This window comes from Opisthocomus hoazin, chromosome 12 (assembly GCF_030867145.1).
Source record: "Opisthocomus hoazin isolate bOpiHoa1 chromosome 12, bOpiHoa1.hap1, whole genome shotgun sequence".
NCBI classification, from domain to species: Eukaryota; Metazoa; Chordata; class Aves; order Opisthocomiformes; family Opisthocomidae; genus Opisthocomus; species Opisthocomus hoazin.
The window spans coordinates 6,706,102-6,725,221 of NC_134425.1; the positions used below are offsets into that span (position 1 = coordinate 6,706,102).

The window sequence follows — 19,120 nt, forward strand, 5'->3', positions numbered from 1 at the left end:
CTTCAGAGCTCACATGTGGTATATGTGAGTAAGAGCTGGGGTTTTTTTAGGGCTGCAGATCATTCCTGGGCCACTAAACGAATATAGATGTCTTTTAATTTTATAGTACCCTATTGATAATAAAAATTTATTTACAATGCAGGTAGTGATTTGAAGCATGTAACACACTTAAAATACTTTTAGACATTAAGTTTTAGCTTCCCAGTTTAAAAATGTTGACTCTAATTATTGAATGTTTAAGGTATTCCACTCTTACAAGAAAGGTATTCTGGAGTACTATTTACCATTTTCTTTGTTCAGCTTAATTTTTTTTTTAATAAGCAAATCTTTCTTATGTGATTATATATCATAGAGTTAATTATTAAGATGAAGCTGGCTTATATAAATTGCCATCTCAATTCACATTCAAGTAAACCAGAACTGCAACAAATAACAGAGGTTTTTCTAGAATCTTTTTAAAATGCTAAGCTATTTCTACACTTCAGTTCTTCATGTTCTCATTTTTGTCTTGGTTTGTGGAGATTGCTTTTAAATTTGTAAACAGGATTTCAAGGCTCATGGAAGGCCTTAGATAAGGTGCAAAAATGATGCTAAAATATGCAGTGATAATTGAGTGTCAATTTAAGAACATGTTCCCCATTGAACAGGTGCCTGTTGTTTCCTGTGAACTTGAGGTTATTGTTAATACACTATTAACAGGTTCCCAGGAGTTTCCATGCAGTTCATTTCACACTTGGGTGTTGCAATATTTGCAACAATTCACAGAGTTCAGAAATGTCCAGGAGACTTTGGCAGGGACAGCCAAGCAAAATGCTAATAAGGAAAACAGAACAGAAGTCCGAGCCAGGATTCGACTGTTGCCAGACTCCGTCAGCACTACAAAATGTTGACATGAAAAGAGTTCTTTCATCTCTTACTGCTATAAAACTATAGGGATTTTATTTATTTATTAACAGAGAAATAACGGAATTAAATACAAGGGAGGGCTTGAAAGAAGCCCATTATGTTAGGCCAGTGACATGTCTCTCGAATGAATGACTATCTGTAAATGGGTTTTGCTTTGTAACACAGCAATGTAACACGATGATCCAACAGTCAGATCAGTGTGTGCCATCCTGCAGAGTAATTTGCAACTCTACAAATTGAGAGGCAAATACTCGTGAATGAAAGCTGATCTGATTTATAGTCTTATGCTTTGGTGTACATACATACACCAGTTGTATAAATGTATACAAAGTGTAAAGCAGTAGCAAGTCAGTCAATGGGACTTCCAAAATCTTAGGTCAGTCAAGCATCTGACGCTAAGAACATCTTAGACCTATGCTTTACTTCTGGTTGGAATAGACGACAGTGAAGCGGTATTACTTAATGAAAGACTGACCTCCAAAGGGCACAAATCTAAGTAGGCTGGCTTCTGAAGTTCCCACCAAAGTGTACAAGGCATAGACTTCTAAGGAAACAGCGCATAAACACCAACAGCATCATTGAACTTTAGTTTGGCTTTTAGTCTGAAGCCCGTCCTGGGTTTGGGTGTAAACAATGATTTTTAGCAAATCTCTGGAACAGGGCCCTCTGGTACTTAACTGTTTGTGTGATGCCAGCACTATCAAAAGCTAGTGGCAAGTTTTCACAGTCTTGACTCATGCCATCCTGCTTTGAAACAGGTTAACTTTAGGATTGAGTGCTTAAAAAAGAATAATTAAAAAAAAAAGCTAGCAGGCTCCTTTAGTGGTGTTTCCTGAGAGATTTGGCATCTTTCTTTCACCTCAGTTATGATAAAGGCAGCAAAATACTTTTCATAAAATTCTCGTTTATAACAGGTAAATGTCTTCTGACTCACAAGAAATTGGGCAACTTGTAAGAACGGTTCTTGACACAGAGGCCTTCGGTAAGAACAAGCTAACAGGGATCTCCCATAGGGAAAAGATACTGCATGACTGAGGAGGTAAGCAGGCTGAGAATTTTATATTATGAAGTCTTAGGGTGTTTCCAATTTATTTGTGTAAAGGAAGGATGGAGAGCGCCAACAGTGGGTCTGTACAGAAACAAAGTGAGAGTTGACTGTGTTAATGGGGGTAAGTAATATGTGAATCTGTTCCCTTTTTAAAAAAGCATTTTTCCAGACTTTGTGAAGACTCACATTAGAAAATATTTTCCCCCCAGATTTCCTTTGAAAATAAAACCAAAACCCAGAACTCCCAGCAAAATTCTAAAGTAGGAGAAAATCCACATCCTGGGCTAATGAAAATGACAGGCACAAGTCCGTGCTGCCTACTGTCCCCACTTCCAACTCTTTAAAGGTATTTGAATTGCCCCAATTCCCATATTAATTAGTCTGTAGTACAGATTAATTGCATCATACTATTTTCCCACAATGAATTGAGCTTTTAATGAGTATTCACTGTTTAATAACCAATTAAAAAAATAGCCTATTATTTTGTGTGTGTGTGATAATGAAACTCATCACCTTAGTTGCTTTTATATATATATATATACATTTTAATACTTTGATTTTAACAATACATCTATTACATCCGTGTATCTAGCTTTATAATAGTGAGTTATACCTTCACTAAATAATGTCGTTTAAATGCACATACTGCCTACTTCTCTTATTTAGTCTAAGCAGGACAAGAGACAAAGAAGAGCTGCAGTAGCAAGAGGACTTTTGTTTAAAACTGAAGAAAGAACTAAGTGAAGAAAGCAAGCCTTGGACTGCATCCACTCCGCCCCAGAAGACAGAGTTGTATGCAGCACACATTTTCATTAGCTTCAGGTACTCAGTGCTCATTTGCTGAAGAACAAAGTACACAGTGCCAAGCAACAGAAATTAAGAGTGCAAGAAAGTACTGCAGCCCACAAGTTGTGCAAATGACGACAGCCAACTACAATTAAAAGTAAGTTTATCACAGAACTGATAAAAGAGTAAGCCCTGATAGCTCTTTAATAAGGTGCCAAGATAGAGCATCAGTGAAAGAATGATGACTGGATGTCCATGGCACAGAAACCAGATGATGAGAACTGTCTTAATCGAGTGAGGAAGAAAGGGGAAAAAAACAACCAGACAAAACTGCTTCCACTTAACACTGTTGTTTCGTTTGCTGGGGGGGGTGGGCGCGGGGGATGTGGGGGGGGTGGTATGTCTGTTCATCCTCTGCAAATACTGACTGGCAGCCAGCAGTCTGTGGGGCCTGACGCACCCATCAGGACCAGTTAAAGCTGTGATGTTTGGCGGCAGAGTCTGGGGCAGAGTCTGACAGTTGCTCAGCTGCTGCACTACCCCAGGGTTGCCTGACCTCCCAGCCCTGGGTCTGGTGGCTGGGCGGTGGTCCCTTCTCTGGGGAGGGTCTGGCTCTCAGGCCGCTGCCTGCCCGAGGTATTGGCTTGAGGTGTCTCTGCACCCCGGCTCTTTGGTCATCGTGCTGAGGTGGCTGCGCTTGCCAGGAAGGCAAGCCTCCAACTTGCTCTATGGCAGGATGGTTTTGAACCGTGCCCTTTGGCTGTTCATATATTTCTGTCTTTGTGTTGCAGTCCTGCCCTGTCACTGAAACAGAGCGAGAAGAGGGTGCTCTGTGGTCTGGTGGGAGTAAAGACACAGGAGAACACAGCTTGATGGGAGCACGTAGGTCAAAATCCTGCAGCCAGCTCTGCCAGGGTGATGGCGAGCAGCTGCACTAACTTGGCAGGGCTGAGCATATATAGGGTTTTTTGCCCAGCTCGAAGGATTTCTTTCTAGAGCTATTGTTGTTTTGACTTCTCTGTGCAGGATCCAAGAGCGAGACATTTTCATATGGATTAATGTAGCTTTTGCCATTAGTAGCAGTGGCAAATCTTGCCAGGCACCATGACTGGGCTTCCCAGCACTGGTCTAGTTCTTGCATGATGTAGCTGACAGTCACAGCTTGCACGTGCAAATTTTATTGCACCAAAAAGTCTAAATCTTTCCTTTAGACTTATTGTCTCATAACGAGGGTTATTCTAATTACTATATTATATTGTTTCTACTTTGCTTTATCTGTGGACATTCTCTATGATCCCCATATGCATTAAATATCCTTGATTTCGTTCTTTTTCTTTTCAGCAATCCAATATATGAAAGGCTGAGTATCTGTTAATTGGGGCACCTGTTCTCTAGAGGTTTTGCTGGTTTTGCTCAATATGAAAGATGACAGTTAAGTTACCTTGGTGATGCAGGAAACATTTCCGTGTAATTTGCTCAAGATAACTTAAAAAAAGAAATAATTTATAGTTATATAATTATTTTATTCATTGTTGGGGAAAAAAGACAACCCACGTTGTATCGCTTAGGCTTTTGGCTTTTTAGTGATGTTAGTGGGAAGTAGGTGTTCAAATCCCACCAAAGGTTAACTCCCTTGGTACTAGTCAAGTCAATAATACATGCTGTAATCCCAAGGCAGGTTATAATCCCTGTTTTAGCACTTCTTGGAAGGTGTTTTACAGCACTGTTACATCACTGCAGCTGATCAAAGTGCACAAAGAATGAGATACAGCTGATGTGATTATTTATTTATTTATTTGTGTACAAAGAGGCACTATTCGATTTCCTGTCATTTCCAAGTGTGGGCCACGCTCATTATCTTACCACTGTCCCTGGAAGATCAGTCACAGCGAAGGTGAAGTTGGCAAAATAACTGGAATGGCAAGATTAGCCCAGCATAAAATTTGATCGAAAGCGGCTGCTAGCATGAAGCAAGATAACAGGTATAAACAACAATGGACACGCTTATAAAAGGTGAAACTTTGAAAACCTGTTAGTGACATGAAGATTTAATCCAGTCCATGAGCGTTATATACTTACGTTTGATTATTCTTCTGCACAAAATATGTCGTCAGTTTGAAAAGACAACACTGAGAGTTTTGTTTTCATTTTTTTTGTTTTTCTTTAAATATACCATGTAAAAAGCTGTTTATGAACATCCCCCTTCCAAAATCAATTACTCCAGTATTGTAACTGTATTGCAAAACACTGCAAGCAATTCATTAATTATAATGTCCAAGATACAGCATATCTTACTTTCTGAATTTTCAGCATGCCTTGCAGTAAACAAGTAGTGTAAACACTTTTGCTTTTCATGTTTTGGACAGTTAGTTGTAAAAAGAACATCCAGCCACAGCAATGATGGCGAGTATCCCATAATTGCATGTGGAAACAGTAAGTTGCAAAATGACTCATAAATAATAAAATATATTGCCATACCATGTTGAAGTGTACTGGACTACAGTAGCTTACTTGCTGCTGTAACCACAGGAGCAGCGAAGGTCATCAAGCACTGAGAGGTGGATGAGCAGAGTCCGGCCAGAGGCGTGGCAGTCGAGGAAGAGCCTCCTGGTAGTTTTACAGCAGGAACAATGACCCTTGCTTTGTTTCTGCAGGTAAGAAGGTTGTACTGAAGCCAGAAGGGACTGTTCTGATTTACTATTGCTGGAGAAAAAATGTAACCGGATTGAACTCTGCAAAGTTACCGAGTAACAGTAGACTGCAACCCAGAACTGTGGTGTTAGATGAGACAGAAGGTTGAAAGGGCAACAGAAAACTTCCACCCAGCTAAAAACTATTCAGCGTGTTCTGTCTCTGTTAACACTTCCTTGGTTATGATTTAACTTTGTACTGCTTCAAACACCTGTTTTAAGGTGCAAGGCACTGCGTTATTTTAGGACAACGATCTCAACTGAGACCAAAGAGGTGACATTTTTTTGCTGTGGCTTTCAGGTAATGACATTTTGCTCAATTACACCACAAGTTTCATGCACGCGCTTTCATTCTCTACTTATCAGGGACCACAATAAGAAATCCCCTTTAGATTCAAAGGCTGATAAAGCATTAGCAATAGGCAAAAGCTGGAGGTGGATCTCCGTGAAAGCAAGCTGCTGTGGCTTCTACTCATGTGTTTCCTTCAAGCGCTGCCCTCCCTCCCCCAGCTTCCTCTGTTTTCAGCTGTAGTAAAAGGCTATTTTCAGGGAAATTCTATCTTTATGTGTCTTTGTCACTTTAGATAACTTCCTAGAAGATCTAAAAAACAACTTGTGGGAATTTCAGAAAGCCAACAGGCTCTAGCTGGACAAGAATTCCCTGGTAAGGAGGCAATAATGCCATAGTGCTATAGTCCAAATTTTCTGTAGGATTTTTGTTCTAGCTAGCCTTCTATTCTGCCCTGGATTCCGGGCCACAATTGTTATTTATTTATTTATTTCACCTACTGGGCCCTTCTGCAATGTCTGGGAGCAGCTGACAGCACAGGAAAGCACACCCCACTTCCTTTCCCCTCATAACAACAGCTTATGAGAGCTCAGTGAAGAAAGAAAATAGTATCTTACAAACCTTGAGTCCAACTATTGGGAAGGCAGCCTGCTAAAGTGGTAAGCCTTGTCAGTGAAGTCTGCAGTTCCTGGTACAGAAGGCCATTAAAGCAGTGCAAGCTTTTTGGGGCAACCTGGCCCAGAGCAGTTTGGGCATGAAGGCACTAAGGGCTCTAAATTTTGGAGTAAGATTTTTTTTGAATCAGGGCAATAAGCAGACCATGTCTGCATACACATCTTAGGGAGGAGTTAAGCACAGGGAGGGAGTGCACCAGACATGACTACAGACTATGACAGTACAAGCTGTTAAAAGCCATCTTGTAATCGGCCATGACAGCAGTGGCAGAAATGCAGTTCTGTAGCACACCACGATGGTCCTTGCTGACTGACAGCTGTTAAGCCTGTTTCTGCGTTGTTTACTTTTTTCTTAAAAAACTTACTGTTTTCACTTTTTGTGGCTGTCTGTTGTGTGTAAGCTGAACTGATGGTGCTGGGTGGGGAAGGTGGCCAGGTGAAGCAGAAAGGAAGCGCAACAAAAAGCCATTAAAGCTCCTGCACACCACAGTCCAGCTGAGGGACGGCTGACCCGGCTTTGGCTCAGTGCACCTCTCTGTGATGGAAGTGGGGCTTGAGAAGGCAGATCATTGCTGCTGCCCGAGTGGATGCTGAATAGGATGCTGAATAATCTCCTACTGCTTGCATGCTCAAACCTTACTTGCCTCTCTCGCCTCCGGATTCTCATTCTGTAATCACAGCAGGGTGATGATGAAGGCTGCAGCTTATTTCTCTTTACTTAGAACACTGTGGGAGTTTCTTGTATTTTGCACAGGCTATTCCAGCCCTTTGGCAGTCTCATGGTCATTTTGTAGTCCTCTATTCCTGCTGTATTGCATCAGGAAGGTCTACGCCCAGACAAAATGTAAAAGCCCATACATCCTTTATTTCAGCATTTCACAAATAAATTACAAGTTTCTTTGCAACCACGTCATAAATCAAAATGTTTATTTACACCTCAGGAACAGCAAGCAATTCAGCAACTAGGGCCCAAAGGAACAGTTGACTGGAAAAATAGCTGAATTAAGTATCTTTAAATTCAAACAAAATATTTTCCTCCTTGCTTGAACATTAAAAAAAGAAAGAAAATAATGAAAAATTATCTTGGCGGTAACTTAGAGACAGAGTTTGTTATGGGGCAAATATGATTTTACAGGAGTGTTCTGCCTGACATGGGAGTAACAACACAGTTTGTACAGAATTCACCACCGCAGTCCATAAGACCTGCTCCTACTCTATAGCCCCAGGCAGGGTGTGTATGAGTCTGCGTACACAGAGTCTGGCTTTAGACCACAGTCGTTTTAACCCCAAGCTATCGAATACAGCTGCTGGCTGATGCAGAGGAGGAGTGTAATGTTCAAAGGGTGAATGGAACTTTCCCCAATAGCTGTCCCACTGAAAGCACAGTAATGCAGGATTCTGGCTATAAACCCTTCCCTTTCCACTACTGGTGACCCTGCTGATCCGTAGACAACTAAAAATGAGTCAGTTAACAATTATGCATATCGTCACATGGTATAACTGCGTTAAGAGGAGACAGCTAAAGGTAGAATAAATGCAGCGTTAGAGGTGGATAAACCTGGTTATTAGCTTGTGGTATTTTGCCTTTTTTCTTTTCTTTAAATCAGACTGCTTTGGCATACATAACTCGTGCTGTCCCTTAACTCATGTATTCGTCCATAATTCATGGAATTAAACTGCTTATTCCAAGACCCTATGTTGTATTAGTCTCCCTCCATCTGCATATATTTTATATATATATTTATATATGTATGTGTATATCTCTATATATCTACATATATACACACACATAGCAATTGTGCAACTCGTAACTTTCCACTGAGAGTGTATGAGTGTATCCATCTCATCTGGACAAATATAAATCAGCTAGTGTATCTTGATGTGAGGCAAGAGAACAATGTCATCAATGGGTTATGTGTTTTACATAGTAAAATAGTCTGCTATACAGTTATCATGATAATTACTAACGTACTTTGCATGTTAATTTGAAAGATTATAGTTAATTGAAAAAAAAGAATTACTATTTTAGTTATCTTTCTGTGAGCATTAGGCAGTGTATCTCTCCAATAACAGAGTTTCTAGAGATGCAATAAAGAGAAGACAGGATCAGAGTTTTGCCTTAGACTTAGTGTTCTCAAGCTGATGTGACTTTAATATAATTTATCTTGTGGGTTTTTTTAAATTAAATAAGACATTACTAAACCCATTCAGAAAGAAACTTAGCCTTTAGACAACCAATGATGTAAAATTATTTGTGTACAAAATTCTGCTCTGTTTCAAGTGGCTGAGCGTATTGGCAGCTTTGTCAGTATTTCAGACAGGAGGTCTTTTCAAAGGAGAGACCAATGATGTAGAAGTTGTTAATATAACGTATGTCTGTCCTGTTGCTAGGGCCCTACAAACTGATTGTAAATCCATAATTTACAAATTAGGATTGTATTATAGTGGTACCTAACTTAAATAAATATGCAAGAGATCAGGGTGAATTATTTGATTAGAGCCCACAGCCATTTCAAATACAGGCTAAACCAAATTACATGGAGTGCCTTGGAGACAGGTGAAAGCGGTCGGTGAAGAAATGGAGTCATCTGTGGGAGGCAGCTAAGCTATACCTTTCTCTGTATGTCACAAAAGACAGACTTGATAATACAGAAGCACTCATTGATCTTGTGACAAATACTGTTGCTTTACTGTTCACAGCAGACGAGTAAAAGCAATATGTGGGGAGGTTTAGATGAAGAACTTCATCTAAATATGATTAACTGAATCTTAAATAATTCCAGTAACAGAGTTGCTCTTTGATTTACACCAGTGTAAACATGATGAGAACAGGGCTTAGAAAGTGTCTTAGCCAGTGTTCCACCCCTACCAATTTTCCTCGATACCCAGCAGGAAATTCAGCTCGTTTCCTTTGTTTTCATTTTCACACCTACAGTTACTGAACAAAATGCACATTAATAAATGCAAAAAGGCATATTGTAAAATCACACGAGGTGTACAGACAAGGGTTCAATTAGCAAGTACAGTCCAAATGAGACCTTCGTCTTGCTAATAAACTCCTCTCAGTTATTAACTGCTATACCCAATTTGTGTTTTAACCACAGATACTCTTTTCAAGTGAAATGATTTTTGCACAAGAATTTTTATGCATGTTACAAAATGAAAATCAACAAGTTTAGTGCTTTTCGGACTCTAGACAGCATTGTATGCCTACAAACATAGACTGAAATAAGTGTTGTAGTGACCAAAATAGCTGGGTAGAAATAAGTGCTATGTTATAAAAACAGCAAGCTTGGCTGAACAAATGTTACACGTAATTAACTATGAAAAAATGACAACCAGTTTTGTAACGCTCTACCTTTTCATGATATTGTGGAAAAAATAATAAATTATTGTTGCTCCTTTGTTTCAGGAAATGTGCATCAGTTTTTCAGCTGGAGCCAACAATCATATTCAGGTAGGAAAACTCAGATTCTAATACGGTTCCTCACTTGTATAACACTACAGGAAGTGCCACAATCTCTTGTTAAATGGGGTTTGTTCCCAGGTAGAGAGGGAGAAACATTAACATGGCAGCTTCATCGTCTCTTTGCATGTTTAGGTAGTCTGGTGATTAGCTCTGTCTGAAGCCTAGATGCACACATAAAGGCTGAGAGGCTTTAATCTAGCTGCAGAAATAAAGTGGTAATGGTGAATGAAGGCTTTGATGCATCTTGCTTCAGAGTTTCAGCTGCGATACTGACCTCTCTACATGTCTAAATGTTGCAGTATTATCCAGGAAGAAAGATCTCTTGTCCTCGGACACAAAGTGGCAGAAAGAGTCTTCCCATTATTAGCATACTTCCAGGCAGAAGAGATTTTTTGTTTCCTCATGTTGGATGCCCATGGAACATTCTACCAGATGCTATGTGAGCCTTGGTTTAAATGGGAAAAGGGTAGCTTTATCTGGTGCTTGATAGAACTGACACTAATGTCAACGGGTGTCTGTCCAGAGGTGGGGTTTGCTGGATAGAGAGAGGCAGAAAGTGAGTAGAAAAAGAGTACTTGTGGGGGAGGATATTATAATTTCTTTTATTCAAGATAGAGGTTTTGTAGATCAAAGCACAGGGTGCAGTTTATCTTTGGGTGTATTTGGATGCATTTGTTAAATACGCATGTTGAAATTCCAGTGGTGCTATGCATTTGTTGATATTTTCTTTTTGAAAAATGTGCCTGAAAATTAATTTTTTTTTAAAAGACACGATTGTTGATGATAAAGCAGCAGTATATGGTTATTACAAGGCATGGGCAGAGAAAGAGAACTGGAAGCGTACCCATGTTAATGTTTGAGATCAGGCACTTTCCCGCTGAAATCTGCCCTAACATTCCTTGCTAACAGCCCACTCCTGAAGCCCTTGCTCAACAGAAATTCCCACTAACCTCAGAGTACCACTCCGGTAACTGAAACACCCGGAGCGTGCTGCAAGAGAAACAAGGTCAGTGTGAGATTTTACTTGGTCGGGACTGCAGGAGTTAAGATGGAAAAGAAAAATAGGTTCCTGTTAGAAGGCAGCTTGTATCTTATCTACAATACCAGGAAAGTTCACAACACAAATTTTTCCTCTGTCGCAGTTATTACTCCTTTTGATTAAAACAAAAAAAGACCTGTTTCATATTTGGTACAATACAGGAAGTCAGAGAAAAGCTATTGTACAGCAATTTTAACCACCAACACACATTTAATATTTAGTGTAGCATTATGGAAAACTTAATGTATGTTTGGACTTTATAATGCTTCCAAAAAGCTTTACTATTGAAACATATACGTGGTGTGGAAAATATGCTCATACTCTCACTGTAGTAAAGACAACATACAGTATGACTCATAAGTACTGTAAAAAGGCTAACTAAAGAATGCAGCTGCAAGATTCTATTGCATAAGGAAGCTTTCTTGTTTAAACTTTAAATAAGCAAGTTTATTAAAATATTCTAAGACACTTACCTTACCCTAGTTACCGGCAAGCTCTAATAAAAGCCACAGTCTGTCACTAGTATACTTTTTGTGTTAATTTTATAAAAATTTGGTGTGAGCTTTGATGGATCATTTACAGTTTATTAACAAGATGATCATATCTTGATACAGTTAACAGGGTTTTTTTAACCTTACATGCTCACAGAATAAAAAAGGATTCATATTCATATATAACGAACACCCTTTTTTCCCATCTCTGCAAACAAGTGTGGTAAGTTTACACACACAAAAAAATGCTCTTGTTACTCTTAACTGGAAACTGTGCGTACGTGTGTATGTATGTATATATATATTCAAAACTATATATAAGTGTGTGTGAATATATTTATAGAATAGGGCATCTGTTTTCCTCCTTGCACTTGTATATGTAACAACAGCTGCATAGAGGCTGAGAGAGAGACCAGTGCTTCTGAGAAATACTTTGCTTTTGCTGTTCTAATCAGCTTCTCGTATGCAGACAGCTACCTACTTAACTGAGTCTGCAGAGCTGATGAAAGGCATAAATTTTGTAAACTGCCCTGGCAAATAATTATCTGCAGGAACACAAAGGCAGCTGACTTAAGCCCCTTTAATAGCAGGCCCAGCACTCCCATCACGGTAAATCGTGACCCGTCCAGTGCCGGTCGCAGCTGGCTGCTTCCCGCTTTCTCCCAAAGCAGAGCTTTGCAGAGCCTCCCCACGCCGCTCCCACTGACACCGGGAGCAAAGCGCTGTGCTCCTGCCGGATCGTGAATTCCGTTTGGGGCGTACGAAAAGCGGTTCAGATCAGAAACAAGCCAGGTGACTTGCATTTCTTGTTTGCTGAACCTGAGGTACAAGAAGTGACACTGCAGAGCCCTGGGCCTGCTTTATTTGGTGTCAACAAAGTGGCTGTTGTCACGGTACGACTGCGATAGGCTCTCTCCTCCTGGCCACACTATAAACAGCTAATACACTAGGTTTAGCCATGGTAGAATAGTTACAATTCATCTGTGGCTGTATTATTCTGCTTTGTCCCTTGCACACTTCAGATGAATATGTTATAAAAGCTAAACCTGTCGTATAACTCTTCTCTCTATATAAATATATATATATACATACACTCATACATATACAAATACTAACCCACAGACAAAATATTTTCTGAACAGTTGAATAGCAACAAGTCTACAGATAGAAAAAAATGGAGTCAATCTGTTTTCTGCTCCCCCAAGGTCCAGTTTAGATGTCATGGTCTTTTAACATTCAGAGAAAATTCGCATAAACCTTGCGTCTTGCAAGAGGAATCCATTAATAAACGGAAGTCAGGGTAGAGGCCGTCAAACACCAATGTACAGTCAGACAGATTAGGAGAGGTTGCAAATTAAACTGAATCTGGAGCAACTGAGGCCTAGTAGTGAAGAACAGTAACTGTAAACTGCAATCTTCAGATCTGACGTTTTCTTTTTTCTTGTTGCCATGGCAACTCGGTAGGACAGCTTCAAATGTCGGGAGTTCTTACAGACCTAGATGACGGGAAATGCGTGTGATTATTACTACACAGATCACAGTATCTTTTAACTTTTTGGCTTTTCAGATTACTGGTTGAGTGCATGCACATTTTTCAGTAATTAAAGACAAATTATCCAGGTTCAGAAGCAATTATTTGTGAAGACAGAGATCTCGAAGAGGAAACCCCAAAATGTCACCTGGGGCAGTTAGAGACCTTGGTAGTGCAATTCAGGGAATGTAGTGCAGAGGTCTGAGTGTAAATCTCGAGCCAGGACCTGATTCTCCCCATTTGATACCTTGATCATTTATGTTAATGCAAGGGTACAACTAAAATGCCAGCGAGTCACTCACTTGCGTGCACACACACTGACAAGCGAAGAGGCAACAAACAATATCTTTTTTAAAATGACACGATTATAGTGCCTTACAGTTTGCGTATATCTCAGGGAATAAAAGAGCTGGCATATCATACTAATGTTGCTACAGAAATATAAATCTTATGTGGACTAACTTTTTTTTTTTAAGTAAAGTGAAGCTGGCACAACTTGAATAATTTTACCCATTCTAGATGAGTACTCTGATAATATAAAGGTAGAAAATAAGTTCTGAAAAACAGAGATCAGGAGCAAAGATAACATTAGATGTAGGCAATGGGTCACTTTCCTCCAGTTTTGCTTGGATATTAGCAAATTGCAAATATTCATCTTTGTTATAAATCTCAGTACGAATAATATTAGCAAAACACATATCTAAGTTTGATCTGGCTCCTCTCAAATAAGTACAATTTTTGACCCTACAGTGCTAGTTTACTGGTTGTACTCGTTTTGGCTGGGATGGAGTTAACTTCCTGCATAGCAGCTCATATGGTGCTGTGTTTTGGATCTGTGACCAAACCCGCGCTGACAGCAGCCTCATGTTCCAGCGACTGCTGTGGAGTGCTTACAGCGTGCCCCAGCCCTCGCGTCTCTCGCCGCCTGGCCAGCCAGCGGGCTGGCCCACGGCACACGGTGCCATGCTCAGTAATAAGAGCTGGGGGAGAGCAGGAGGAAGCGGGCGGATGTTTGGAGTGGTGGCGTTTATCTTGCCAAGTAACTGTTACGTGTGATGGAGTCCTGCTTTCCTGGAGATGGCTAAGCTGCCGATGGGAAGCAGTGAATGAATACTTTATTTCGCTTTGCTTGTGCGTGCAATGTTTGCTTTGCCTGTTAAACTGTCTTTATCCCAGCCCACGAGTTTTCTCATTTTTCCCCTTCTGATTCTCTTCCCCATCCCACTGGGGAGTGAGCAAGTGAGTAGCTGAGTGGTGCTCAGCTGCCGACCAGCGCTAAACCCCAACAGTGCCTTGAAGGATTCACGCTCTCCACCCTGGGAGGAGACAACTGCTGTATCAAAACACAAAAATGCAAGTCAAGCATACACATCAAAACTCACAAACACTCAGGAAACGTTTGGCTAATATATATTGCATTTGTACATTTAAATGATGCAATAGCAATAGTTTTGTCACAACCACAGAAATGTGCAGCGTAAACGGTAACATAATGGTCATTATCAGATGTTGGCTTGTACTCTTTACTCATTTTTAATGATCTGCTTTTCTTTTTGGGCAAATCAAGTTTAATATAGTTATTGACAAGGCTATTTTACTTTATCTGTTTGTTTCTCTTTATTATCTTGGTATTATTTGAATTGACTGCAATATTAGATTCTTCCAGCTAGGGGTCTGTCCAGCTGGGCTATGCAGCAAGGCAGGCACTTGGGTAGCATGCAACGGACTATCCTTTCCCCCACAGCACGACCTTAGTTCTGTTAAATAAAGGTAGGCAAAGCAAATTAAGCAAGCGTAAGAATCTATAGAGGGAATGATGGATGGAACTCACTGAAGTGAGAAGTATCACTGAGATTTCCAAATAAGATGAAATCTGGAATTGCTTGGCACGTGGAATTTCAGCATGCTGTTTAAAGGAAAGGTCTAGCCACAAAATTAGGATTCAGGCTTACATACAGGAAATTTGTGAAATTAATGAAATTCTCATAAAAAATTTGATCTCCTGAGGTAGTGAAAAGTAAGAGTTCAGGACTCTGTTCTCGCCGACCATCTGAAAAATAGCATTTCCAGATCGCAGTGAAGCTTAGTATCATTAAAGGGCATTTGTTCAATCCTGATTCAAAGGGAACAATGCCTTTTGAGTTGGCAAAGCTACTCTGAATCTTTGGGAGATCCCTGGAGATCCTCCTGCTAAGGACTGGCACTTGCATGTTATGGATGAACAGCATCTGTAGCACTGACTTTCTGTACAATGTATAGGCTGAAACTTCACTAGAGGAATCTGTCACCAAAAAATTTATAAATATCACACAAATTCAAGCAGCTAGTGACTGCTTCACCAACAGCTTGTAAATAAAGGGCAGTATATGTGGATTTACATGCAGACCTGAAGAAAAGCTTGTATATTTTACATGATATTGACAGATATAATGAATGTTACTACCTTAGCATATACCTTACTTTTTCTGAGTAAACTATATGTTAAAACTAGTTAGTTCAGCTTTCATTATGAATGTATTTTTTCCTGTGCTAGTGTTTTATCTGTTGAAGGTTAGCTTCTCTCTCTCACAGTATAAGCATGCTTCTGATTCTCCTTCTTACCCCATCAGCTTCTACAAGCACCACCCCATCTCTTCTCCCTTTTGTCTCAAAGCTCTGCAGTCCCTCCCTAGGCTTTCTTTCTACTGAACTTGCTTCTCAACTTCATCTGCTCTGACCTATCAGCTGCCTTCGATGCATTTAATCACATGCCTGGAAATCTGGTGTTTCTCTTGGCTCCTGTGACTTCTCCTGCCATTTTGCTATGATTTCCCTAATCACTTTTCTAGCATGTCCTTCTGCCTCATTCCCTCCATTCTGGTTTTCTGGGGAAACCTTTTTTCCCCAACTTCAATTTCTTCCCCTTCTCTGTGACACCATTCATACTCATTCAGCAATCAGTGCTGACAGTTCAGAGCTCTTACTCTCTACCTGCTTTTCCATTTAGACTAAAATGTCGACCTCTAGCTCCGATACCTTGTCGATGTTTAGCTGACAGATCTGCACAGCTAAAACCGAGCTCTTAAATCTTTCCCCTAAAGCACTCCCTTCTAGTTCTTCCTTTGATTGCTCAGGACAACACTTTCATCCTGCCTCTTATTGAAGCCTAAAACCAGAAACAAACTGGAGAAGGGTTTTGCTATGGAATCTCCTTGCTAGGTCTGTATATTTAGGTCATGTCTTAATCTAGAAGATTCTTTTTCATGCATCATCCCGAAGGGCTTTTTCTAGCCATTCAAACAGCCAAATCTCCTGCCCAGACTCTCCTCACTTAGCAGTTTTGCAACATCCCTTGACAAATTCAAGCTACTGTGCTCGTATCCTGCCAGTCTTCTGCTGTACACAGCATTTTCCTAGTCTGTCACCTTGACCAAACCTCTGCTGCTCTGACTCCTTCATGGCCTCTTCCTTACCGCACATGTTTTCCTGGATTCACCTACATGACCTGTTTCTCCTCTCATTCATAGCCCATGATGGCAGCTTCATGGCCTCTTCCTTACCGCACATGTTTTCCTGGATTCACCTACATGACCTGTTTCTCCTCTCATTCATAGCCCATGATGGCAGCTTTCACTGACATGTTTTCCAAGAAACCTCTTTGGGCTTTTTCCTAGGTTTTCCCATGTGATAGGAGAAGCTCCCTGCAAGCATCCATAAAATGCTGTCTCCTTAACATCTCCTTCTGCTGACGCATCTACAAAAGCCTTGGCATTGGCAAAGGGTGCCAAGGCTACTACGAATTCAGCTCAGCCCTTTCACCAGTCTTAATTGAAGCTGTGTTAAAAGAATTACCTTAATCCAAATGTTGTTTGGAAGGACAGTGTGTACCCCTCTGCTCATTAATGATGACTTGAGCCTTTTGTGCAGCTGGATTGCCGAAGGACTAGTTTTTGGCTTTTAAAATCAGATTCAACATTAAAATTTATGGGCTGTAAAATTTCAGTAGATAATAATCTTTGGTAGTTCCAGTAAGAATATTTGAGATCAAATCTGTTTTCATTCTTTCTATTGCACACCTAGTTGATGGAAAACTGCTTGTGTCTGGTACAGAGGTTAGTCTAACTTTTAGTTTCTGTGGTTAATATCAAAGTTTATCAGTTACAAATTTATTTTCTAAAAATATTCCGATATAGTCATATAAGGTGTTATTGCACAAGCATTGTTTCCAGTAACTCCTTAATACAAAATCTACAGAAATCAAGAACAATCCAAGTATCATGCAGAAAACTCAATGATGAATGTAAGCAGATCTACTGAAAGCAACAGAACGACTCTATTATAAATTCTGCGGGGATCTGATAAGCATCTGGTCCATATTTAAAATCTCTCTGTTCTCCCAGCGGGATGTCCACTGTTTATTACTCTTTTGTGTATATAAATTGTAGTTTTCTTGGTTGCTTCCCCCCCCTCCTTATTCTCCCCATAAAGAAGGACCAAGTGAAAGTTCCAGAAATACACACACACTGACAGTTATTAGGGTCTACTTCTTCTGTGTGTCCCATCACTAAATAGCTAACCTAAAGACTCCTGACTTCTACTGTTTATCCACAGACTTCAATGGGGTTGTGTTGATGGGGTTTGTTTTTTCTTTTTGGACCTACTCTTATGGCTTTATATCATGCACGATTATAGTTTGTAGCTGGCACAAGCACATAAAAGATATTAGTATTTAAGGAATACTGTGAGCATAAAATGTGCAAATAATGTGTGCAGGGAGCACATTTGCTGATCTATGCCTAACTATCTCTTTCAGGAACTTAGTGCCCTGGTAAGCCTGTGTCTGGCAGGTTTAGATCTGTACATTAATGATCATTATGCCTAGTAATTATTTTATTTTGTTTGTATTGGCTGTTAAGAACAAGGCTGTCTCTACAGCTGGTCTCAGCACTCCAGAATTATTACATACCATGTGTTGTTTTAAATGTGATTTCTGTCTACCTACAGGAAGTAATTTGCTGCATACGGCTGCAGGCATGAAAGCCACAAAGGCGGTGTGTGCATCATTGTTCTTACGTGGTCACCCCCCACCTTCCCCTTAAGGTATCTGGGGAATGCCCCATAAAGCCGGCATAGCTATACACAATATTTTTCTCCAGAAATCACTCTCACTGAAGTCTCTGATGTGATCATCATGATTTTTATCTCACAGTTCTCCTCTGCTCTACCTCTTTGACACTCGAGAGATACATTCAGCCAAATTCCTTTTAACATAATCATCAAAAGGTGAGATAACAGTGAAATAGGCAGGGTTATTTTTATGTGCTTCACAGAACCACAGAATGGTAGAGGTTGGAAGGGACCTCTGTGGGTCATCTAGTCCAACCCCCCTGCCAAAGCAGGGTCGCCCACAGCAGGCTGCACAGGACCTTGTCCAGGCGTGTCTTGAATATCTCCAGAGAAGGAGACTCCACAACCTCCCTGGGCAGCCTGCTCCAGTGCTCCGTCACCAGTGCTTGCTGTCTGAATTATTACTATTATGGTTAATGAGTCTCAGATAAGAAAGCACAGCTCGTTATAAAAAGATGGTGTCTGTTGGCATTAGTACTTTAGATGATGTTTGCTTTTGCTGGTCAAGACAGCTGACAAACATTGTACGTGTTTATCTGGATCTAAAGTACTAACAGTATGGAGTGTAATAATGCTATAGGAATGCAGGTCTAAGAATGCAGTTTAGGGTATGGAGATTCATGATGTTGAAACTTCAATGGAACAAATTGCTCTTTCTACTCTCACTGAAGTGTATTGATGATAACTGTATTTGGAAGGTCAAAAGAGTTGTTGATGTTGGTGGCAAACTCCACAGGACAAACCTGAATTGTCACTTAGTCGTGGGGTTTTGGACACTGAATTGGTTCGGAAATGGAGCAAGCTACCTGACAGAGACTAAGTGTTGATAATATGTTGACTGCTTCAATGACTATAGCTACCCGTTTGTTTCACAGTGGGCTAATTTAAGGTTTATTCCTTATGCTAATCCACATGACAGAAGAAAATGGAGAAAAAATGCACATAATTCTTTCAGATGAAGATTTCGTAATGCCCCATCCTAGGAAAAAGGCAACTGGTAGCACGTAACCTTATTCACTATGTTTCAGATTGCCAAGAGCTCATATTCCAGTAGAATCCTTCTAATCAGCCAAGAAACAATCTTGTTTGTG

General features: G+C 40.2%; 1 protein-coding gene across 1 annotated transcript in view; it reads right to left on the reverse strand.

Annotated features, from left to right (window-relative positions):
• Positions 1 to 7,238: 7,238 nt before the first annotated feature.
• Positions 7,239 to 19,120, reverse strand: part of CDH13 (cadherin 13) — a 518,767-nt gene continuing 506,885 nt past the window's right edge. Inside the window, exon 14 of the mRNA XM_009945345.2 lies at positions 7,239 to 12,888. Within this exon, the coding sequence (XP_009943647.1) occupies positions 12,881 to 12,888 (8 nt within the window). The 3' untranslated portion in view covers positions 7,239 to 12,880. The remainder of the gene's footprint in view (positions 12,889 to 19,120) is intronic.